General features: G+C 40.9%; 1 protein-coding gene across 2 annotated transcripts; it reads left to right on the forward strand.

The window, feature by feature from the left end:
* The first annotated feature begins 17,790 nt into the window (after window positions 1–17,790).
* Window positions 17,791–24,503, forward strand: LOC112255518. Of its 2 annotated transcripts, XM_024428501.2 has the most exons (6): window positions 17,791–17,928; window positions 18,888–19,247; window positions 23,226–23,330; window positions 23,559–23,645; window positions 23,772–23,805; window positions 24,116–24,259. In XM_024428501.2, exons 1-6 carry the CDS (start codon window positions 17,880–17,882, stop codon window positions 24,132–24,134), a joined length of 654 nt encoding a protein of 217 aa, XP_024284269.1. In that variant the 5' UTR covers window positions 17,791–17,879; the 3' UTR covers window positions 24,135–24,259. The 2 variants fall into 2 exon arrangements, with proteins under 2 accessions (XP_024284269.1, XP_024284268.1); XM_024428500.2 differs by lacking the exon at window positions 23,772–23,805 and having other exon boundaries at window positions 24,116–24,503.
* Window positions 24,504–25,682: the final 1,179 nt, after the last annotated feature.

Below are 25,682 nucleotides of genomic sequence, written 5' to 3' on the forward strand. Positions count from 1 at the left end.
GTCACTGGACCAGACAGGACTGGCAAAAGTGCTCTAAACTGATGAGTCGCAGTTTTGTCTCACCAGAGGTGATGGTCGGATTCACGTTTATAGTCGAAGGAATGAGGTTTACACCGAGGCCTGTACTCTGGAGCAGGATTGATTTGGAGGTGCAGGGTCCGTCATGGTCTGGGGCGATGTGTCACAGCATCATCGGACTGTGCTTGTTATCATTACAGGCAATCTCAACGCTGTGTGTTACAGGGAAGATATCCTCCTCCCTCATATGGTACCCTTCCTGCAGGCACATCCTGTCTGTGATGGAAGCCAGTAGCTATGGAGCGAACCGTCACACCTATGCCCACTCACTGACATAATCTTGCTCGCTTCTAAACTAGCATTGGCCAGTTTCTGGACTGTCATTGTCCTGATGCTGTGATTTGTGTATGTAGTTTTTCCTGCTGCCCTGCAGATCTTAGGTAGAAGTTCTGCCAGATAGTTCATGCCCATTTGCTCTGACATGTACCAGATCGGGCGCTCTCCGGGCATTTCGATAGATATTTCTCCAGTGATGCCACCGGGCATAGTGGCTTCCCTGGCTGCTTGAACATGAATCCACTCTTGTACCCCCTGCCCCTCTCCCGTAGGTCCAGATGATTCTTTGTGGCCTGTTATAATATTGTTTTCCAGTAGCCTGATTATGAGTTCAAATTATGAACAACAAACCTTAGAATGCTCTCATCTGTTTTTACATGAGTTAGAGTTTAGTTGTCTCCTCTTTTCCTCTTCGACCCAGATGTTACCAGAGGTCAAACCACACCTTCTCGACCAGACCCCATGGTGTACCGGGATTCAGAGCCTGGGAGTTTTGGAGCGGGGCCATGTCCTTCTCGGTGATGGGAGGGTGGCTGTTTGATATATTTTCCTTGCCTTCTTAGCTGTTTGATGTTGCCCAGAAATACATGATTCGAAGTGGTAAATTCAGTGTCCTTCATAAGGCATCAGCTGCGACCGATGGGTGTGTAATTTAGAAACTGGTTGAGCCCACTCCGGAGTGCCAGGTAGCTACTTATGTACTGCTCCACCTTCCCATTTTGTTAATTTCCATTAAAATGTTGGAGAAGGATGTTAAACTTTTCCTTAGTGACAGTTTTGAAGTCAACAACGTTTTTCTTCTCTGCTAGCCAGCCCTCAAAGCAACGGACAGCCCAGTTTGTATTCTTATGTGTTTTTTTCCCGTTGTGTCTTTTCTCTAGGTCATTCAATGCAGTTTCCCCCAAATCTGCATGCCTGGGTATTACTGCCATCTCTTTTTATTCATCCATAGTCATGCCGCCAAAAAGATCAGAAGAAATCTTCCATTCATCCATTTTAGTTTTCGCAACAAAGTATCGATTTAGCCAGTCAACTGAAAAAAAGTTGTCTATGTTGCTCAATTTCCTGTCTGACTCGTTTATTTGGGACGATGGAGATCGCAATACAATATTGAAAAGGTCGGAGAGACAGACAGCAGGGTTTATACAAATCTCTGCTGTTGAAAACCAAATGCTAATCTAAAAGATATGGTAGATAATGTCTAGATACTTATTATAGTAGAGATTAAGTTTATACCTTTCCTGGCAGGGTTGATGAGACAGTGGGTTGCGCATTGAGATGGACATAAATGTGCATTTCAACGTCATAGATTTAGCCGGTGGTAACTTGTGAAATAGACACAGGCTGGAATGTGGTTTTACCCAATCAGCATTCAGGATTAGTCCCACCGGTTGTATAAAGGTCAATATACTAATGTTAATGTAGCCTTTCAAGGTCAATGTAGCCTTTCAAGGTGATTGTAGTCTTTTGGACATTTGTTTTGCAGACAGGATGAAGTAAGATTGGAATGAAAGTTCTCATTTCAATGTTTTCATATTGTGGTTGTATCATTTCACTTAAATGTAAAGGCCTATACTGTTTATAGATGCAATATGCACCTTTGTGTGACAAAAAGCTTGAAAGAATGTAAGTGCACTGGTTGAGTTTTATATTACTTTGAACTATACACAGGGTTCATTGGCTGTCGCCATAGCAAAACCCTTTTTGGTTCCAGGTCAAACTCGTTTGGGTTCCATGTAAAACCCTCTGGGTAAAGGGTTCTACTTGGAACCCAAAAGGGTTCTACCGAGATCAATAACGGTTCTACCTGGAACAAAAAAGGGGTGTCATGACGCCAGGCGAAGAACCCTTTTCGTTACTGTAATAGATAGAGCCTTTTTTTCCCCAAGAGTGTACATGTAACACACAACAGTGCACACTTGTATTAGATAAGCTAGTCTCATTGATAGCTATATGCATCATGTTTTTGCATTCTAACTGACATTGATATAAAGTCACTCATTTGATGTGACCTTATGGTTCTGTGTATTTATGCTTTTCTGCTTTAGCTGGCTCTCTTTGAGATTTCTGGGTAAAATGAAGGTAAATAAATACATAATCATTTTTCATTATTTAATTTCCTTTTGGCAATTGTTGACATTTTATTTATATCTGTGACACAAATATACCAGTTGTGTTATTTATTGTGTCAAAAAATACTTTGGATGGGGGGTTGGAGGGACGCGATTTGCGACTGACATGTTTTCCGTTTGCTCCCACGGTATTCTTAAAGTTTATGTGAATTTTGCAGTAGAACCGTAAATATTAGTTAGGTGATCCCTTTCCGTAAAAACCAAGACTACTTTGCTTTCGAATGTCAGCATGTTGACGAAACATAAGCCCAAAAACATGACTTTGAGAAAACCCGGCCTACAAGACCCACTCTCATCACCACCCTCTCCTGAGTCCCGGGGACTCACACTTTACCTGGGGGTGCGGCCGTCAAACTACTACGCTCTGACATAGTTGAAATGAAAATGGAGGTAGTTGCTACGATTAAGGCCCGAATACAGGAGGTCTCTGATACTTTAAAATCAGATCTAACCATCCTGCGGAACGAGACGGTGCCAGCAATCACATCACTCAAAACAACAACGGCGTAGCACACTACAACGATTGCAGCACTGGAGACCTCCGCTACCAATGTCTCCGACTTAACTTCATCCATGGAGGCTGACGTGAAACGCCTAGCTGCGGATTTGAAAAAGGTGAAGGAGAGCTGTGTGAGTTTAGAGGGATTCTCTCGCCGCAATAACCTGAGACTTGTATCAGTCCCAGAGTCAGCGGAAATGCCTCGCGCCACGGATTTAGTTTCTGGGCTGCTGAAGGATGTTCTTGCCTTAGATGAGAAGCCCCTGATTGATCATGCCCACCGCTGCGCCCAAAGCCCCGGGATGGTGAGAGTCCCCGTGACATAATTCTTCGAGTGCACTTTTTCCATGAGAAGATCGAGATTCTCCGAGGAGCCCGCAATACCACTCTGAGCTTTCAAGGACAGAGCTTCTTCATCTACCAGGACTACTCCCCCACTGTTTCCAGGCAGCTCGCAGCTTTCGACAGGCCAAACGACTACTACGGGACCATCCAGGTGTGAAGTATGGACTGAGATTCCAGGCCTGTTTATGGCTATCTCATGATGGTAAAGACTACACATTTGAGTCTCCGGATGAGGATATGGCTCACATTCAACGTCACATCAGGAAGTCTTGAACTTGCCCATAGATCAGCAACTGTTGCTTGAGAACTGTGGATAGTAAGTACAATTATGTTTAGTTATAACATACTTGTCTTGTATAGTTGGGGAGTTGGCGAACCCATTCAGGCTTTTCTGATGTGATCTAATGTTTTGATCATCTAGTATGCTTGCCTTACAAGCATTCAGTCATTTTAATTTCATTGTATTAAGGTTTTACTTAACTCCTGTGTTTCTAGGCTTTCTCGTTCACCTATTCAGTTTGTTTACATTGTGTTTCAGTGACTGAAAATATTTTTGGTTATTTGTTTACTGCATCCGTTTGTACCGACCCAGTCAACAGTAAATGTTCCGAGGCTACACGTTTTTGGGGGTCTTCACTTCAATTTTAATAGTTTTGAGCGTCATTTATGCCCAGCAAACGTTCAACGTTGCGCACACGTAGTTTTTTGGTCTTGGTTGTAAGTTGTCTCAGTGTCAAACTAGACAAAATAAATGTTTGTTTGTCTTACTTTGCAATGCAAAAGGAAAAATCTAATTGCTATACTACAATGTTTGTAGAAGCTCCCTGTAATTTGTGCACAAGGGGAATGTGTTACATTGTCATCTATTGTTCCAGTACAACTTCTACATTATGGGGCGGTTTCCCAGATATAGATGAAGCCTGTACGATAAATGCAAAATTACACATTTTACTATAACACAAATTGAAATGTAACCTGCTAAAATTGCATTCCAACAATCTTTGCTTTCACAAACACCTAAAAAGCTAGTTTGGAGATCATTTTAGTTACTAAATACAGTACAAATGTACTGAAAACAGATTATCAATTTATTTCATAGAACATGTTAGAATTGCAAACATAATGTGTTCATTTGTGTGACATTTCCTGTATCAAATCCTGGGATTCATGATGAGACCACACCCTTTTGCAGATGATTCTTGCATATAATCCAGGACAAGGCTTTAGTCGAGGACCAGGTGTAATCTTAGTGCCGAGACTCCTAGAGGGTGTAGTTCTTCCTGATGTCTTATTACCTCTAGGTGTTGATGGAGTCATCCCAGCCGGCAGTACTCTGTGTCCCCCATAAAACATCCTGTGGGGGTTTCCTTCTTAACTCGATTGGATGGCTCGTCAGTGACAAATAAACAGCTAAATATGTGTACTGTCTTAATAAAACACAATGATCCTATTTCCTGATGCAGTGCGTGTTCATCCAGTGGTTAACAGACTAACGCGGATGTCCGGAAATCTGAGAATGATACTTGTGTTTTATTGAAACAGTAAGCATAGTTTTTAAAAAAAATCCCACGATGAGTCATTCAATCGAGTTAAGGAGGAAACTGATGCCTTTGCACCCTGAATGGTGGATGTTTTACGTACGAGCCGGTCCATGGGGGAAATTAGTGTATTGCTGGCTGAATATATTATAGTCAAACGTGAGATGACAAATGATGTAAAAGAAATAATAGCTTCATCTTTTGGCCGGTTGGTAAAGTTTAATCTGGGAAACTGCCCCTAAATGTTTTTTGAAATAATAGAGGTCAAATTTCTTACTTACATTGAGTGCTTTGTATTTCTTACCCACAATACAAAACAGGCAACCTAAATATGGTTCTCAATCAGGGACAACGATTGAATGCTGCCTCTGATTGAGAACCATACCAGGCCAATTGATTGTTCCTCACCAGGTGATTGTTCCTGTGTGTGTGTGTGTGTGTGTGTGTGTGTGTGTTCACGTTACAGGACTGTTTCGTCTTCGTTCATTTTGTCGGTTTATTGTTTTTGTTCTTGTTAAAGTATTCTATTAAAATGGATAATCATCACGCTGCATTTTGGTCCTCCTCTCTTTCGCCCGACGAAGAACGCTACAGAATCACCCACCAAGAAAGGACCAAGCAGCGTGGTAACGGGCAGCAGGAGCGGCCGGAATCGCAGGACTCCTAGACATGGGAGGAGATTCTGGACGGCAAGGGACCATGGGCACAAGCTGGAGAGTATCGCCGCCCCAAGGCTGAGCTGGAGGCAGCGAAAGCCGAGAGGCGGCATTATGTGGCTGGAAGCCCGAGAGGCAGCCCCAAAAATGTATTGGGGGGGGGGAACACGGGGAGTGTGGTGAAGTCAGGTAGGAGACCTGCGCCAACTTCCCGTGCTTACCGGAGAGCGAGAGGGACCGGGCAGGCACCGTGTTATGCCGTGAGGCGCACGGTGTCCCCTGTGCGTGTGCATAGCCCGGTGCGGTACATTGCAGTGCCTTGTATCGCCGGGCTAGAGTGGGCATCGAGCCAGGTGCCATGAAGCAGGCTCAGCGCATCTGGTCTCCAGTGCGTCTCTTCGGGCCGGTGTACATGGCACCAGCCCTACGCATGGTGTCCCCGGTTTGCCAGCACAGGCTATTCCACCTCGCCGCACTGGCCTAGCTACGGGGAGCATACAGCCAGGTAGGGTTGGGCAGGCTCGGTGCTCGAGACCTCCTGTGCGCTTTCACGGTTTCACGGTCCAGTCTATCCGGTGCCACCTCCATGCACCAGTCTTCCGGTGGCAGCCCCCGCACCAGGCTGTCTCTCCATCTTCTCCCTACAGGTGCTCCCGCCTGTTCGGCGTTGCCGGAGTCTCCTGCCTGTCCGACGCTGCCGGAGTCGTCCTTCACTCCGGCGCTGCCGGAATCTCCCGTCCATTCGCGACCTGTGGCTAGGGTCCCCAGTCCGAGGTCGACGGCGAGGGTCGCCGCTCTTAAGAGGCCACGGAGGCGGTTAAGGAGGCGGAGTGGGGTCCACGTCCGGTGCCAGAGCTGCCACCGCGGACAGACACCCACCCAGACCCTCCCCTATAGGTTCAGGTTTTGCGGCCAGAGTCCGCACCTTTGGGGGGGGTACTGTCACGTTCTGACCTTAGTTCCTTTGTTTTGTCTTTTGTTTTAGTATGGTCAGGGCGTGAGTTGGGTGGGTTGTCTGTGTTAGTTTGTCTATGATTTTCTATTTCTGTGTTTGGCCTGGTATGGTTCTCAATCAGAGGCAGCTGTCAATCGTTGTCCCTGATAGAGAACCATATTTAGGTAGCCTGTTTTGGGTTGTTGGTGATTGTTCCTGTTTCCTGTGTGTGTGTGTTCACATTATGGGACTGTTTCGTCTTCGTTCATTTTGTCGGTTTATTGTTTTTGTTTGTTGTTAAAGTATTCTATTAAAATGGATAATCATCATGCTGCATTTTGGTCCTCCTCTCTTTCGCCCGACGAAGAATGCTACAGAACCCTTGATAAATATGAGCAAAAAAGACCGTATGAATTAAGTATTGCTAATACTGAGCTATACTGTAAATTGAATAAGAATAAATTATATTATTTTATACTAGTACAATTGCTTAGTGAAAAATATTTTGTTTAACAAATAGAAAAGACAGCAGTTAAAATGATTGGATCCCCTGTTTTTGAAACTCCAGCACCCTTCACATGCGAGGATAACAACATTGAGCCTTTTTCCAAAATTTTTCATGAGATTGGAGAACGCATTGGGAGGGATCTAGACCATTCCTCCAAACAGAATCTTTCCAGATCCTTGATATCCTTTGTATGTGCTTATGGATTGTCCTCCTCATTTCAAACCACAGGTTTTCATTGGGGTTCAAGTCCAGAGACTGGAATTGATTTTTGTGGTCAATTAACCATTTCTTTTTGGATTTTGATGTGTGCTTGGGGCTATTATCATGCTGGTAGATACATTTGTGGCCAAATTTCATCCTCCTGCAGAGGCAACCAGGTTTTTGGCAAAATATGTCCTGGTACTTGGTCAAGTTTATGATGCAGTTGACCTTAACAAGGGCCCAATGACCAGTGGAGCAAAATAGCCCCATAACATAAAAGATCCACCACCATATTTGACAAAAGGTATGAGGTATTTTCCAAGGCCTAACCCACCGCTGGTGTATGTGGCCAAAGACCTATATTTTTGTGTCATTTTGACCATAGCACTGGTTTCAATCTAAGTTCCAATGCAGTTTAGCAAACTCCAGGTGGTATTATGGTCAGATGACATGAAAATAGAGCTCTTTGGCCACACACACCAGCGGTATTGAAAACAGGGGATCCAATAATTTTGACCCCTATCTTTCTGAGCGATTATGTTAAATTAAATATATATTTTTTTGCATACACTCTAGTTCAGTTTTGTATTACTTATCTTAGTATTTTTTCTCTCCATCTTTATCAAGGGATCCAATAATTCCAGACTGCGCTGTATCTGTTTCTATGTGGCCCTAGCTGCTGTGCAGACATGACATACACTATTTACCCAAAATTGTATTTTTATTTTCTTCCTCCGAAAAGCAGTCATGGGTAATGCAAAAAGCACGTCACCAAAGAAGGGTAAGAGATATGACTTACTGTGGGAACAGCATGAGACATATCAGTTAAAATACAATTACAGCCCGATCTGTATACTCAGTTTTAGTGCCTGCATTGACAAAAGTCCAAAGGCATGTGTAACGGAGGTAAGAATGTGCCATAAGCTCACTCCATAGATAGCTTGAAATGTTGTGGCTGGTGCCACCCGTTGGTAACGATGTCAAGCAAGGACCGTCACGTATGTTTTGCGAAGCAGAGCCTCGCTGGTTCGAGACAGCAGTTGGACAGTGAGGACACTAGCTGTTAGCAGCACACTGTTGACAATACTCTCATTTACTGTTATAAAAACAATAAATTACTGTAGTGGCTAGTTGGTGAAATATGGGAGTTGGAGACTGGAAGTTAATTGAATCAAAATGCATTCCCATGTGTCACAGAATTTGACGGCCCATGGCGGGTATAGTAAGTATAGTTTGACCAAATATGGACAATAGAGGACACAAAATATATGAACTCAGCAAAAAAAGAAACGTCCTCTCACTGTCAACTGCGTTTATTTTCAGCAAACTTAACATGTGTAAAAATTTGTATGAACATAACAAGATTCAACAGCTCAAATAAGCAAAGAGAAATTACAGTCCATCATAACTTTAAAACATGAATACAGTCAATCAAGACAATGTCAAGACCTTTTAAAGTTTCATCAAGTGCAGTTGCAAAAACCATCAAGCACTATGATGAAACTTGATCTCATGAGGACCGGCAACAGGAAAGGAAGACCCACAGTTACCTCTGCTGCAGAGGATAAGTTCAGTAGTGTTACCAGTCTCAGAAATTGCAGCCCAAATAAACGCTTCACAGAATTCAGGTAACAGACACATCTCAACATAAACTGTTCAGAGGTCCAAATTTGAGATTTTTGGTTCCAACCGCCGTGTGTTTGTGAGACGCAGAGCAGATGAACGGATGATCTCCGTATGTGTGGTTCCCACCGTGAAGCATGGAGGAGGAGGTGTGATGGTGTGAGGGTGCTTTGCTGTGTAAGAGCTATTTGACCAAGAAGGAGAGTGATGGAGTGCTGCATCAGATGACCTGGCCTCCACAATCACCCGACCTCAACCCAATTGAGATGGTTTGGGATGAGTTGGACCGCAGAGTGAAGGAAAGGCAGCCAACAAGTGCTCAGCATATGTGGGAACTCCTTCAAGAGTATTGGAAAAGCATTCCAGGTGAAGCTGGTTGAGAGAATGCCAAGAGTGTGCAAAGCTTTCATCAAGGCAAAATATTCCATATGTGTTATTTAATAGTTTTGATGCCTTCGCTATTAATCTACAATGTAGAAAATAATAAAAAATAAAGAAAAACCGCTAAATGAGTAGGTGTGTCCAAACTTTTGACTGGTATTCTACGTGTTCTGTGCCATAATCACTGTCGGATGGGGCCGTGCTTAACATGACATGTTTTAGGCTAAATGGAAACACTAAAGTGTGAAATATGGATTTGTCCTACAAATATTTTATTGTCTCTGAACAGTTGTTGTGTTTTGTATCTTCTCTCTTTATCTGTCTCTATCTAATAAGTGTTGCATTCACTGAATTGTTGTCAAAATAGGCTATTATTTCTACATTTTGTGTCAGGCCTTGTCTGTACTAAATTTTATTGAGAGAGGTTACCTACATTTTGAACTAGTCTCTGAATAGTTTTTTGCATTTTTACATTGACAACAATTCTTACTTCTTTAACAATCACATAACCTACTTTGTGTGGGTTTTGAAATACTTTCTGAATATTGTCCTCTGGTCACATTTTGGAGAATTGTTTTATTTATATATAAATAATATTTCTAAGTATAATATATTATACTTCATATATTTTTGGTCATTTAGTCAAATTTACTCCAATTTAAATACTTTAGGGTTTTTTGTTGAGTTGAGTATTAATTGTTTTTTGATAGTGTGTCTACACAATGGAAGACACAATTAGTGTTAGTCCTATTGACATGTTTTAAATTTTATTTTACCTTTATTTAACTAAGCAAGTCAGTTAATTCTCATTTGTGCTTTGTTTTGAGCTATGTCTGTTTGTTTGAAATGTGTGAGAAATGTAGCTTTATCTTCTCAGTAATCTACAGCATCATTCTATTGGGATCTAAAGGGTTAATAGAGTGTTGGGCCACCACGAGCTGCCAGAACAGCTTCAAATGCTTCTTGGCATACAGTGTATCCTACAAGTGTCTGGAACTCTATTGGAAGAACGCAACACAATTCTTCTATGAGAAATTTTATTATTTGGTGTTTTGTTGAAACAATACTAAATACTATAGACTAAAGTCTGGAAAAACATGACTGTGAAAACTAGTATTTACAGTTAGCTATAGTATAATTACCATAGTAAAAGAAAACAGTAGTATACTGTAGTAATTATTGTAGTGTTTTTGGACTGTAGTATACTGTAGTATTTACTGTAGTGTTTTTGAGGCCTGTAGTAAACTGTAATAATTACTGTAGTATTTTTTCAGAAATTACTGTAGTATTTACTGTAGTGTTTTTGTTTTATTATATTTTACATAGAAGTGGAGGCTTTATCCTTGAGGAAACATACCAGAGAAATACTAAAAGAATGTTTGTCTATATTGGTTACACTGTGCATTTGGAAAAAATTCAGACCCCTTGACTTTTTCCACATTTTATTATATTACAGCATTATCCTAAAATTGATTAAATTGTTCCCCCACTTATCAATCTACACACAATACCCAATAATGACAAAGCAAAAACAGATTTAAATAAGTATTCAGACCCTTTACTCAGTACTTTGTTGAAGCACCTTTGGCAATAATTATAGCCTTGAGTCTTCTTGGGTTTGACGCTACAAGCTTGGCACACCTGTATTTGAGGACTTTTCTCCCATTTCTTCTCTGCAGACCCACTCAAGCCCTGTCAGCTTGGATGGGGAGCATCGCTGCACAGCTATTTTCAGGTCTGTCCAGAGATGTTCAATCGAATTAAAGTCCGGGCTCTGGCTGGGCCAATCAAGGACATTAAGAGACTGAAGCCCTTCTTGCATTGTCTTGGCTGTTTGCTTAGGGTCGTTGTCCTGTTGGAAGGTGAACTTTTGCCCAGGTCTGAGGTCCTGAGCGCTCTGGAGCAGGTTTTCATCAATGATTTCTCTGTATTTTTCTCCGTTCGTCTTTTGCTCAAAGCTGACTAGTCTCCCAGTCCCTGATGCTGAAAAACATCCTCACAGCATGATGCTGCCACGACAATGCTTCACCGTAGGGATGGTGCAAGGTTTCAGGCCAAAGAGTTCAATCTTGGTTTCATCAGACCATAGAATCTTGTTTTTCATAGTCTGAGAGTCCTTTAGGTGCCTTTTGGCAAACTCCAAGCGGGCTGGAATGGTTTCCATCTGGTCACTCTACCATAAAGGCCTGATTGGTGGTGCTTCCCTTCTGGAAGGTTCTCCCATTTTCACAGAGGAATTCTGGAGCTCTGTCAGAGTGATGGAGTTGACCAGCAACTAATGTGGGCAGACTGGATCTCCGACATCACATAAAATTACATTTTTATTAAAAACCATCTGATTTCAGCTCTCAAAGAATACCCTGCAATTACACACAACATTGTTCTGTAATTTTACCTCCTACTTTTTCTTGACTGAAAATCTCTCTCACCAATGTAGCAAGACCATAAATGTAATGGTAAGGCAGGTTTGGAAAGGAGAGCTCACCTCTTTGCTGTGCTATGGCCAAGATGTACCATAGGGGGGAGCAGCTGGTCGATCCAACTCTGTAATCTCAGGGCCTCTTTCACTACCATGAAAAATACTTCAAGAAGAGCAAACACACACATGTTGTCTTCACGAAAAGCCCTATTCTAGTTTGTAAATTACAATGTAAATCTGTTATGTTGGCTAAAAAACATCAGATCCTTCTCAGGTATCAAGGCTACAAATAGCGTACTATTACCGGTAGTTACCGTAGCTACAATACTGTAGGACTGTTAATCTCAGTGTAATAAAAACCGGTTGAAGGAGGTAATACAACTAGTGAATCTGGTTAAATATAGAGGATACCTCTATCTATATGGATCTCATTTTGAGTGTCTAGACTCTAGAGAGAGAGAGAGCGACGTCTGCAGAAAATGTGTCTGTGCGTGCATGTGTGTGAGCTTGCATTTGTGTCGGGTCAAACAGGTGCAGGAGGTAAAAATGAGGACACTTGGCATACTACGGTTTATTGTAGAATGAATGAAAGTTCATATACAGCAGTTACATCTGGTGTATATTTGATCAATCTAGAAGAAAAAGAAACGCACACCTATTTAGGCGAGGTGCTGGCTAGCAGAGTAGAAAAGTTGAAAATTAAAGAGAGCCGCACACTCTAGGAGCTCAAAGATTTAATTACCAATGTTTCGACAGCCAAGCTGACAGCCAAGATCAATGTCTATTGGATCATTGTTATCAAGTTAACACACTGAATTCAACATTTCATTCAGAATTATTTTGCAAACAACAATACAAATCATACAAATGGAAAAAAAACATGAACATTCTAAGGTCTTGTGTACCTGAACAGACATGAACATTCTCAGGTCTCCTGTACTGTGTGTACCTGAACAGACATGAACATTCTCAGGTCTCCTGTACTGTGTGTACCTGAACAGACATGAACATTCCTAGGTCTCCTGTACTGTGTGTACCTGAACAGACATGAACATTCTCAGGTCTCCTGTACTGTGTGTACCTGAACAGACATGAACATTCCTAGGTCTCCTGTACTGTGTGTACCTGAACAGACATGAACATTCTCAGGTCTCCTGTACTGTGTGTACCTGAACAGACATGAACATTCCTAGGTCTCCTGTACTGTGTGTACCTGAACAGACATGAACATTCTCAGGTCTCCTGTACTGTGTGTACCTGAACAGACATGAACATTCCTAGGTCTCCTGTACTGTGTGTACCTGAACAGACATGAACATTCTCAGGTCTCCTGTACTGTGTGTACCTGAACAGACATGAACATTCCTAGGTCTCCTGTACTGTGTGTACCTGAACAGACATGAACATTCTCAGGTCTCTTGGACTGTGTGTACCTGAACAGACATGAACATTCTCAGGTCTCCTGTACTGTGTGTACCTGAACAGACAGAGGTCTCCTGTACTGTGTGTACCTGAACAGACATGAACATTCTCAGGTCTCTTGGACTGTGTGTACCTGAACAGACATGAACATTCTTAGGTCTCCTGTACTGTGTGTACCTGAACAGACATGAACATTCTCAGGTCTCTTGGACTGTGTGTACCTGAACAGACATGAACATTCTTAGGTCTCCTGTACTGTGTGTACCTGAACAGACATGAACATTCTCAGGTCTCTTGGACTGTGTGTACCTGAACAGACATGAACATTCTTAGGTCTCCTGTACTGTGTGTACCTGAACAGACATGAACATTCTTAGGTCTCCTGTACTGTGTGTACCTGAACAGACATGAACATTCTTAGGTCTCCTGTACTGTGTGTACCTGAACAGACATGAACATTCTCAGGTCTCTTGGACTGTGTGTACCTGAACAGACATGAACATTCTTAGGTCTCCTGTACTGTGTGTACCTGAACAGACATGAACATTCCTAGGTCTCCTGTACTGTGTGTACCTGAACAGACATGAACATTCTCAGGTCTCCTGTACTGTGTGTACCTGAACAGACATGAACATTCCTAGGTCTCCTGTACTGTGTGTACCTGAACAGACATGAACATTCTCAGGTCTCTTGGACTGTGTGTACCTGAACAGACATGAACATTCTTAGGTCTCCTATACTGTGTGTAGCTGAAAAGACATGAGATTAAATATTTATCAAATCAAAGCAAATTTTATTGGTCACATACACATGGTTAGCAGATGTTATTGCAAGTGTAGTGAAATGCTTGTGCTTCTAGTTCAGACAGTGCAGCAATATCTAATAAGTAATATCTAACAATTCCACAACAAACACCTAATACACACAAATCTAAGTAAAGGAATGGAATAAGAATATAGAACTATATGGATGAGCAATGTCAGAGCGACATAGGCTAAGATGCAATAGATAGCATAGAATACAGTGTATATATACATATGAGATTAGAATTTCAGCTTTGCACCTCGAGAGCCCAACAAAGGCTTGACTGTTCTGAGGCGTGTACAGAGATCTTCTGAGATCTCCTGTTTTCAAAGAATCATGTGGTTTGGTTCCCTCTCTCTCAAACCCTCGACCCCCGTAGAGCTGTGCTGTGCCCACATCCTCCCCCTGTACGACCCCCACCTAGATCATGTTTCTCCCCATATACCCCTCAGCCCACACAGACTCCAAAGAACCAAGCACTATTGCCATGCAGTTCTGGGCAGTAACAAGTTACTTTTTCAGAATGCCTTGGCTTAGCTGCAGCAAGGAACATTGTTAATGTAAGAAACTATCTCGCAAGGTGACGCCAATAGCAATTATATAACAACAACCTATGTAATGAAATGCATTTCTAAAATATGCCCCAATGTTGCAGTTACATACACTTTTACGCACTTATTTTTTTACTGCACTGTAGAACACTTTTAAATGACCCCAAATGTATATCTTCACCAATCTGCTATGTTCAGTGCCTTAACAAAGTATTCATACCCCTTGACTTATTCCACAATGTGTTGTGTTACAGCCTGAATGCCAAATGGATTTTTTAAAAAGCATAATTTGCCCATCTACACACAATACCCGATGATGACAAAGTGAAAACATGTTTTTAGACATTTTTGCAAATTTATTGAAAATGAAACATCATTTACAGAAGTATTCACACCCATGAGTCAATACATGTTTGAATCACCTTTGGAAGTGATTACAGCTGTGAGTCTTTCTGGGTAAATCGGTATGAGCTTTGCACACCTGGATTGTACAATATTTGAACATTACAGACATTTTCAAGTCTTTTCATAGATTTTCAAGCTGATTTTAGTCAAAACTGTAACTGGTCCTCTCATGAACATTCGATGTCGTCTTGGAAATTGTATATTTGGCCTCGTGTTTTAGGTTATTTCTGAAAGGTCAATTTGTATTCCAGCATCTGTTGGAAAGCAGACTGAACCAGCATTTCCTCTAGTATTTTGCCTGTGCATAGCTCTATTCCATTCCATTTTTTTTTTTTTTAACTCCGTAGTCCTTGCTGGTAACAAGCATACCCATAACATGATGCAGCAGGTACTCAGTCATGTGTTGTGTTGATTTGCCCCAAACATAACGCTTTGTATTCAGAACATAAAGTTAATTTCTTTCCCACAATTTTTGCTGTTTTACTTTAGTGCCTTATTGTAATGTTGTTGAATATTTTTTATTCTGTACAGACTTCCTTCTTTTCATTCTGTCATTTAGGGTAGTATTGTGGAGTAACGCCAATGTTGTTGATCCATCCTCAGTTTTCTCTTATCACAGCCATTAAACTCTGTCACCATTGACCTCACAGTGAAATCCCTGAGTGTTTTCCATCCTGTATCTTTGTAATGACTGGGTGTATTTATACACCATCCAAAGTGTAATTAATAACGTCACCATGTTTATAGGGATATTCAATGTCTGCTTTTATTCCCATCTACCAATCATTTCCCTTCGTTGAGGGGCATTGGAAAACCTCAGAGTGGAGGTAGTCATTCAAAAATCATGTTAAACACTATTATTGTGCACAGCGTGAGTCCATGCAACTTATTATGCGACTTGTTAAGCGCATTTTTTACTCCTGAACTTATTTAGGCTTTCCATAACAAAGGGATTGAATACTTATTGACCCAAGACATTTCAGTTAATTCATTTTTTATTAATTTGTAAAAATGTATAAAATCATTCCACTTATGGGGTATTGTGTGTAGGCCAGTGATCATAAACATCTAAACGTAATCCATTTTCAATTCAGGCTGTAACACAACAAAATGTGGAGAAAGTCAAGGGGTGTGAATACTTTCTGAAGGCACTTTACAGTGTATCTGGGTAATGTTCTTACTGAATGGAAATTTGGAAATTAAAATAGAAAATCAAAAATGTGGCAATCGTTCACCTGCTATTGAATTCTATTCCCTAGCTAGTGTGTGAAGTAAATATATTAAAGGTGGCCCATATAACCAAGGCATAAAAGGGGTATTGTGGCAGATCGGGGGGTTTGGTCAAGACGTTTACCCAGATCAGACACGGACAGAGAAGGATTAGCTCAGTTTCAAGGGTGTTTATTTAAATAATAGATCAAAAAGAAAATGATGGGTCTCCCCTATAAGAACCTCTCCGGGATGCCATCTTCTGGGATTCTGGGTCTGGCTGTATCCTGTCGGGCACAAAACTCACCTCCCTCTTGTTACCTCTGCAACCGTCAACAATAACACAGGAGTCCTTTCTTCCCCAACTCCTCCTGTGTGCTGCCCTTCTGCCAGCTTTATGGGCCTTGCACAGATGGTGAGCAAGCCGCCCTTGATTACTCACCAGCTCGCAATCAGCCCCAATTAGTCCTGGCTGGAGAGCCCGTCGAGACCTGGCAGATGGAGCCATCACCTCATGATGTAAATTCCATCTGTTACCAGGCCTCGACGAGTCTCCCCCTGGTGGCTGACCTGCTGTACGCCACAGTATAAAGACGTGAAAACGTAAATGTGAGCTACTGTATTTGCTATCAAACAGATATATTACTATTGCTCATTCATTTTATATCAAATATAGGCTACATATCACTTTATTGTAGGAACAGTGACCTCAAAGCTGCTTCACTACATCTTACGGTAAAGTTCATGCTCTGTTGAAATTGTTAAGGCTTAGTTGAATTTACTTGACAGAGTCAATTAATGTAGATTTTCTCAGATATATTTATACGGGTATTTATCTGTTTTAGCAATGACAGAAGTACTCATTAAGCACCGTTGTTGGTTGGCTGTGTATTGCTTTAACATGAACTGGAGTTAAGGTAGCTGGATCTGCAGCTGTGCTCCAGTACTCAGTGCTGCTGCAGCTGGTCTAGGTCACACACCTGGGAAGAGCGGTTCGGGTTAGGAGAGGTGATCCACACTTGGCAATTGTGCAAACTAGTTACACCAGAAAAAAATGAGGTCTTGATTTTAAATGTGTTGGTATAAAACAATACAATATAGTGCTAAAATAGTGTTGACAAGTACTATTTATACGGACTCTAAATACTTTCGACCTTGACGGAAATTTCTATGCCGGTGGTTCTAGAAGTCCAGAGGTTGGTTGAGACATAAAGTCATTGTTGATATTATGAAATTGTTCACTTTCTGTTGGTCCATGAGTTTTACCTTATTCAGAATGAGGGCTATCGCTGGTGGAGTAAGTCTCAAAAACTAGTGAAATGTTTCAAAAAAAGTGTCTGAACACTTCTACAGCATGCCTTTTACATCAACAGTAGAGATTTGGTTAAAGAGGAATACAGAAGAATAGTTAGACATACCACATAACATGTTTTAAGTTAGGAGTATAAAGTTACCGTAAAATGTATTTATTTTATGTTTTATTTTATGTGTTAATATTGTATGAATCAGTGATCTCTTAAGTGGAAAATACAGACAAAACCTAACAAACCATCAACAAGAGGACATAAATCTAATTTATTATTTGGGGAAATCTTCTGACGTAATGTCTTTATTGCAAGTGTGTGTGTGTGTGTGTGTGTGTGTGTGTGTGTGTGTGTGTGTGTGTGTGCGTGTGCGTGTGCGATAGGCCTGGTGTGTGGCTGTGTGTTGCCCAGGCAAGGGGTGTTGCCCAGGCAAGGGGTGTTGCCCAGGCAAGGGGTGTTGCCCAGGCAACACTTGGCCATGTTACTTCAGTTCCTCCCCTGTTCTCTGGCAGATGCATGAAGGGAAAATAAATCACTTTTGCCGACACTCAGCTAACACTCGAGACATAGACCACAAGTCCACAGCCACTCAAGATGACCCCATTGGGACTGATCTGGACAATGGTGTGTTTGATGACAACAGGTAGGACCGCAATATTCTGTCTACCCACTGTCATCAAGTTCTTCTCTGTTGAGTCCTCAGGAACAGCGTTAGACCCACCTTGACAACTAGTGCAAGTCAGAATGTTAAATGTGTGTTATTTATTTGCTTAATGGAGTGTTGAAGAGGCCCCTGTGTTTTCTTTAAGTTTCTTTATATAAAGTTCTTTAAAATATTTAAGTGATATGTTTTAGTCTGCGATGATTAAATAACAGTAAATAAACAGTATGCTGGATCAAAATGCACAGACCCTCAATATTGTCTTCAAGACATGACGGAAATTCAAAGACGACCAAGAGCTATTCTTAAATCCAACGAGAGCTCTGCAGTTAAGATATGTATACATATTTCTGTGACGCATTACATATAAAGAAGCCAAGCGAAATATTTCAGCAGTGTCTCGCACAATGTTTGCTTCATAATGTCGCCTTTATAGATAAGTCTCTCCACTAACCTTTCATTTGTGTTTCTTCATGGTTCCAAGCTGTCATTTAACATTTCCACTATTGCAAAACGACTGGTTTGATGATAGTATTGGTTTGTGTCTGTTCAGGTTTTTTTTTTTTTCATTTTACATTGAGCAGGCTCAAACCTTCTGTTTTCTTTCTGTCTTTCTATCTCGCTTGATGTACAGTATTTCATGTATAATTTACCTGATTTAATAAACAGGTGTCCACAATACTGGTGAAAGCACAATAATTAATTTATATTGACGCACAAGCAGACAAGGTTTCAATCTTATATCAGGTAAGAATATTGTAGGACAGCGTACGTGTTACGGACGTCCATCATGTCTTCTTATTATTTTGATCTCTGTCCAGCACGCAAAAATGGCAATAGGACCTCATTCCATCAGTATTGTTTATATACTGTATGTCTCCTTTGATGTGGTAGCAGTTTGTTTAGCAAAACTAAACCTCCATTCACTTCTCCTATCCCAGTGTCCTGCCAGACACTTTCAGAGTCCGACTTCGTCCGCTACCCCAGGATCAACGACACAGAGGTCCTCACCTGTGAGTGTTCCAGCCGCTCCTGCCAGACGGTCTTCTGGTTCCGCACTCTCCACAACAACCTCGACTTCCAGTTCCTTCTCAGCCTCAACAATGCTGGCCGGACCAACCACGAAGCCAGTGTGGACAAACACCGGTTCCAGGCCAGTAAGCGGGATGGGGGAAGCAAGATGACTTTCACACTGCGCCTCATTAACATAAGTTCAGAGGACGCAGGGCTGTACACCTGTATGCTCCAGAACCAGAAAGAGAATGAGCTGTGGAGGCCAGGAGTTCTTCTCAGACCTGGAGGTGAGAGGAACCCATTCCCCTGCATGGCACTGACACTTCCCATTCTTCTTATGGCTAAATAGAAGGGTTAAGTAGGTTACTTTCTAAATGTAATCTTTTGCAGATACTAGTTACCTGTCCAAAATTGCAAGTAGTAACGTAACTTTTGGATTAACCAAACTCAGCAACTAATCTGATTACTTTCAGTTAGTTTTAGATTACTTTGCAATATATAACTTTTTCGGCGACCCGACCAAATTCACATAGAAATGTGATTTATAGATCTGTCATTCTCATTGAAAGCAAGTCTAATAGATATAGATCTGATCTATGTGTGCTCGTTTTTGGGTCTTTTGCTTTCAGTTTTATACACCAGCTGAAAATACAATATTTGTGGTTATGGAAAATATATTTCACAGCAGTTTAGATGGTACAATGATTCTCTACCCCCCTCAAACTTAACTCTGGACCTCGAAGCCAGTTCTTCTGCTTTAGACCTGGGACACCTGCTGGGTGCAATTATAATCATGTAGAACAGAAAACCAGCAGACTCCAGACCTCATAGGGTAGGAGTTGAATACTCCCGCTCTACACTATATTTGCTTGTTTTTTCACATAAACTGAGATTAGGCAAATTAGAAGAAGACAGAAATGACACCCCGCCTGTGTTTTGGTATAAATAAATAAAAAGCTGAGGGATTGGCCAGGAGAAATGTAACCATTCTCAGATCAATAGACAGAACTATGGATGCAAGGACTGACCATCCATATCAAAATGATTGTTTTCACCACGTTTTGGGGCTATACAGTGTTGGTTCACATTTATATTACAGCTTCTCATGGGGTGTGACAGTTGAACTAAACTCGTGAGGCATTTATAAGTTATATTCTTCAAGAAGCAATGGGTATATATAATACATGTATAAGTCCAGTGGATGTAGCAACTACTGATGGTCCCTTTGAGTCTTATTTTGGAATCAGAACGAATTAGTCTTCTTAGTCATGGTCTTCTTAAATGTAAATAGTTTATGACAGTATGGAGCACAATACCACGGAGGAGTTTAGAAGGTGGGAACTCTTCAAACTTGAATTTCATAGACTGGGATCTGCACTATGCAGCTGTAGCAAGAGCGCATTTTTCACTGATGATCCACTGGTCGCAAAAACAATGATTGATAGGCAGCTTAAACTTCTTAAATTCAATCATTATTGGGTTAAAATACACATATACATTTGTGAACAGACATCCACAACACAACAACCACAACCCGTAAGGTGCAAATAGATCAATGAGAGAGTGTGTGATTCACATACATGTGCTATGTAGATATCAATAATAAGTGATATCCGTATCACCCCGTAGGCTACACCACTGCTGTCGTCCTCACCTCCAAGCATTTATTCAAATTTGATAATCTGATGGGTAATCAATTTGGATGCTGATAGAGTTCGTAAGACAGAGCTTGGAATGTAGCATACAACATTTTCCCGCTATCCATCAAATGCATTTGGTCTTATGGTCAGACTCCCTCAGGTGGAACAAATTGAGCATTTTTTCAAAGCTGATTTGAATGTCATTGAGAAAACAGAAAGGTGTCAAAGATTGTTTTCATAAACCTCCTTTCTGAATTTAATCCAAGAAGTAATAATCTAGTTTTTCAAAAGTATCTGTAATCTGAACTCTGGTTATGTAACACGTTACACAGTTTCCATAACGGATTTCATGTCATCTGTTACCTCCCAACCCTGCTGATTAGAGATGAGAAGGTTCCTGAATTAATCCAGAATTCCTAAATTTACAACCTAGAACCAGGGACACAACTTTCACTGGGGACGGGGGGGACATGTCCCCCCCACATTCGGAAATTGCATATTTGTCCCCCCCCCCAGTTTTATCTTTGGAATGTGATACAAAACGAGGCAACGTGGTGCTTTAGGACCATGCGGACGCCTCCGAGTGGTCGGGTAGACTGTTTGGAGCATTTATTTGTCTGGCAAAATAAAAATATATAAAAAAATGATGACCCCCCCCACTTCTAAAACCAAAGTTGTGCCCCTGCCTATAACTATACTGAACATAAATATAAATGCAACATGCAACAATTGCAACGATTTTACTGAGTTACAGTTCATATAAGGAAATCAGTCAATTGAAAAAAATTTTTAGGCCCTAATGTATAGATTTCCCATGACTGGGCAGAGGCACAGCCATAGGTTGGCCAGGGAGGGCATAGGCCCACCCACTTGGGAGCCAGGTCCACCCACTGGGGAAACAGGCCCAGCCAATCAGAGTGTAAGTTTTTCCCCACAAAAGGGCTTTATTGCAGGGCTTTATTACAGAAATAATCCTTAGTTTCATCAGTGGTCTGGGTGACTGGTCTCAGACGATCCCGCTGGTGAAGAAGCCGGATGTGGAGGTCCTGGGCTGGCGTGGTTATACATGGTCTGCGGTTGTGAGGCCAGTTGGACATACTGTCAAATTCTCTAAAAGGCGGTTGGAGGTGGCTTGTGGTAGTGAAATGAACATTAAATTATCTGGCAACAGCTCTGGTGGACATTCGTAACGCAAGTTGTCCGCCGTAACATTTGTTGAAAATCTTACTAAGAAGCTAAGATCCAAGATTGTTTTTTTTTATATCAAAATAAATCATGCTTTAGTATTAAAAATAGGAGAAAGATTGTTCAAACAATGCTTCTCTGTGTATTGGATTTTAGTGATACTGTTAACATACATGCAGAAACCTCTAAATGAAAAGCCTTGGGCACAGTCTACCATTCCGCAATACATTTATACAGACATTGTGGTCTGTAAAAAGAGAGCTGCATTCTCTTTTATTTATTTACAAAGCAATCTGACAGAAACTCCTTCTATATGTAACATCATTCATTAAGATAAGAGTCATAAATGACCAATCCTGTTCACAGGAATGGATAACACCAGAGATCCCTTCAGTCTCCACAGTTTTGGGAAAATCTGCATTTAGTTTTTTTGCCCCTAATTTCTGGAACAAAATGCAGAGTTCACTGCAGCTACATGTACTGGTGCCACTCAGGCAGTTTAAATTATTGATTGAGGACCTTTATGTAGTTAAATGTAATTGCTTTTATTAAATATGTTTATATTTGTTTGTTGTGTGCTGAATTATATTGTTTTATACACATATATCCGTATGTTGTTTTAATTTTCTGTTTTTATTGTAATGTGTACAGGGCTCTCTTGATAGATTTTTAATCTCAATGTGACTCCCTGTTTAAATGAAGATTAAATACAATTCCTGCAGTCAGTATGCCAATTGCATGCTCCCTCAAAACTTGAGACATCTGTGGCATTGAGTTGTGTGACAAAACGGCACATTTTAGAGTGGCCTTTATTGTTCCCAGCACAAGGTGCACCCGGGCAATGATCATGCTGTTTAATCAGCTTCTTTATATGCCACACTTGTCAGGTGCATGGATTATCTTGGCAAAGAAGAAATGCTCACTCACAACTGTCTGCACAAAATTGGAGAGAAATTATTTTTTGTGCGTATGGAACATTTCTGGGATCTTTTATTTCAGCTCATGAAAAATGGGACCAACACTTTACATGTTGAGTTTATATTTTTGTTCAGTATAGTTACACAACAGTAACTATAACTCTCTTACACTATACTCCTGTATTATCTTTTGAATGGCCTGAGAACAGACCAATTTCCTGATTTTCCATGGTCTACACTCTTAGAATAAAGGGTTCTTCGGCTGTCCCATAAGCGAACCCTTATCCCTTCATAGCGCTAGGTTGGGATTAATTTAATTTCTAGTGAAGTCAGGACGATAATGGGGAATTCAGCCTTGTTATAGAAGAGAAAGGCAATAAGTTCATATTATTTTGCGCCGGTTGCAGATCCATTTCCAAGCTTCTTCATCTGTCCAAATCTCTCTCCATTATCTTTTGTGCATTTTGTCTCTCTCACAGTGTTTCTTATATCCATCACATTGTGTATTTTTGTGACCCACCAGAAACTCGGCCAACATTACTCCCCGTCACAAAGCCTCAGCCCCAAGGCATCCCAAACAGCATCCCAAACGGCCGCTGCACCAAAAGCAACTATCAGACCCCAAAAGGTAAGATTCACAAGTTTAACAAGTCTGTCCAATAAGTTGTCTATTGTAACAGGTTGAATGTTTTAAGCTAAATCCACAAATATTATCCCATTAATTAGTGGTCTCACTCTCTCTTTTGGAGAACCAGGGCTATGTCTGTAACCCCAATGTTATGTAACTAGTTACGTTGACACGATATACGTCCCAGCAGTTGAAACATTATTTAACAGGTTTTCTGTTGTGTTTCAGGCTGTGGCTCCAAGGTTCTCTGGCCGTTGGTTGGAGTGCTGCTGGCCCTGGCTGTGGCTTTGATCTCCACACTGTACTACTTCAGCCGTGAGTGTCTTCTCTCCTTCCTTACCTGCCGATAAGTCATGTAGTAATGTAGAAATGTAGTAATGTATTCTTGTTTATTACAGTTACTCTGCTGTTGTTCTGAATTTGTTTTTGTATGTGCTACAGGACTACCCAAAAAGTGTCGACATCAGTTTGCCAAGTAAGTTCTTGTGTAAACTTCACAAATCTGTGACATCTTTCACTTCTCCTCTCCTCCTCTCACCTTTTCTCACGACAGATAGATTTTATGTTCCTGCTGCTGTATCAATCTCGGGGACTTACTCTTTTTCTCAGAAGTAGATCTGAGCCTGTATTCATAAAGTGTCTCAGAATAGGATCCGTTTGGCCTTTTAGATCACAATGAATATGATTACATGTGATTGATCACTTTCTCTATTTGACAGTGTCTTTGTCCCTGTATTCATCTCTGTGTATTTGACTTTCTTTGACTGTTTGTATCTGCCTCACAGGAAAGGACCAATGGAGTAATTCAGAGCACCCAGACTGCAGACTCAGAGACAGTGCTATATTTACTGTATGTGTCCTTACAGGGATCTCCTTCCACTTTATGAATCTGAAGACTGTTTTATTAGCATCTTACTTTTCTATTCTTTGTTCATTACAACGAAGAAACAGACTGAAGTTCCAACTGTCTAAAAGAAAACATTTAGGATTCTGTTCACAATGTTAATGTCTCTGGCTATGGATTTGTAATTAAGTAGATGTTTCAAATATAACAACCTTTATATTGAGCAGGTATTACTCTCGTATGTGCTAGTATTGCACCAATGCTATGCATTCTGCTGCGGTAGCCTAATGTTATGATTATTGGATACGTAGACATGTATTGATGATAAATAAAAGCTGTAAAAAACAAAAAATAGAATTACTTCATGTCTACGTACTGTCATCTTATCACAGGGACCAGAGAAAAGTGTGTGTGTGTGTGTACAGCATAGTGTATGTGTGTGAATGTGTGTCTATAGCATAGTGTGCGTGTGTGTGTGCGTGTGTGTTATCTCCTTGTTTAGCTGTTGAGTAGAAGACTTTTAATCTCACTGTGTGTGTTTAAACACAAACATAATCAAGCCTGCTCTCCACTATTTCACTTCACATTGCGGAGAGCAGGGACATTCTGTAACACTGTGTATAAAAAGCATTTATTGATGTCAACCACAATATTAGTCTACAAGATAAACACACATAGATAACGCTTGTATAAAACAGCATGCACACCTTTATCATTTGAATGGGGTGATAAAAACATCTGTCTTCGCTTCTTCGGGTCTCAAAGAGTGAACAAGACCCTTTCCTGTGTGACAGAGAGAGAGGAGAGAGAGCGCGCTGCGCACATTGAGATGCTATCGCTCTCTCTATCTCATTGTTCTTTTAACTTTGAGTCCCTCATCTTGACGCTGAAACAAAACAACCGCAGCGCAACCACAGACCACGCCACAGGCAGAGAGAGAAAGAGAAAAAGGAGAGAGAGAAAGGAAAATAGAGTGAAAAGGCATGTGTACATTGTCATCAGACATTACAAAACCCTAAACTTTATTTAAACTCCTGACATTGCGTTGAATGTCTGTCACATTGTTTATTTTTTATGTGTCCTAATAAAAGAAGGGAAAAGTTGACTACAGTGGTTGATGGCAGAAGTGAGCATCAGAAAAGTGCACATGGAATTGTAGTTCATAGTTACACTTTATTTTACAGTGTTTATACCTAATCACTTTGTAATAATTACACCTTGGTTTCTTTGGAATTCATTGAAAAAATCATCACTATGTATAGTAGCTGATGAACCATGTTTCTTTGGTATTGCTATCATATAATTTCCTATTAAATAAATAGGAAACACTTTAATTTACACTCTTGGGTAACACTTTATTTTACAGTCCTGGTACAAGTTCACAACAGTCCTAAGACATTGCATCTATCTGGAATGGTAAGTGGTTATCCTGAAGAGAGATGTGCTGAACATTTCATAGAATCTGAGGATACTCTAAGAATACTAATAAATTTACAAGAAATATGAAT

This window comes from Oncorhynchus tshawytscha, linkage group LG07, assembly GCF_018296145.1.
Source record: "Oncorhynchus tshawytscha isolate Ot180627B linkage group LG07, Otsh_v2.0, whole genome shotgun sequence".
Classification (NCBI taxonomy): Eukaryota; Metazoa; Chordata; class Actinopteri; order Salmoniformes; family Salmonidae; genus Oncorhynchus; species Oncorhynchus tshawytscha.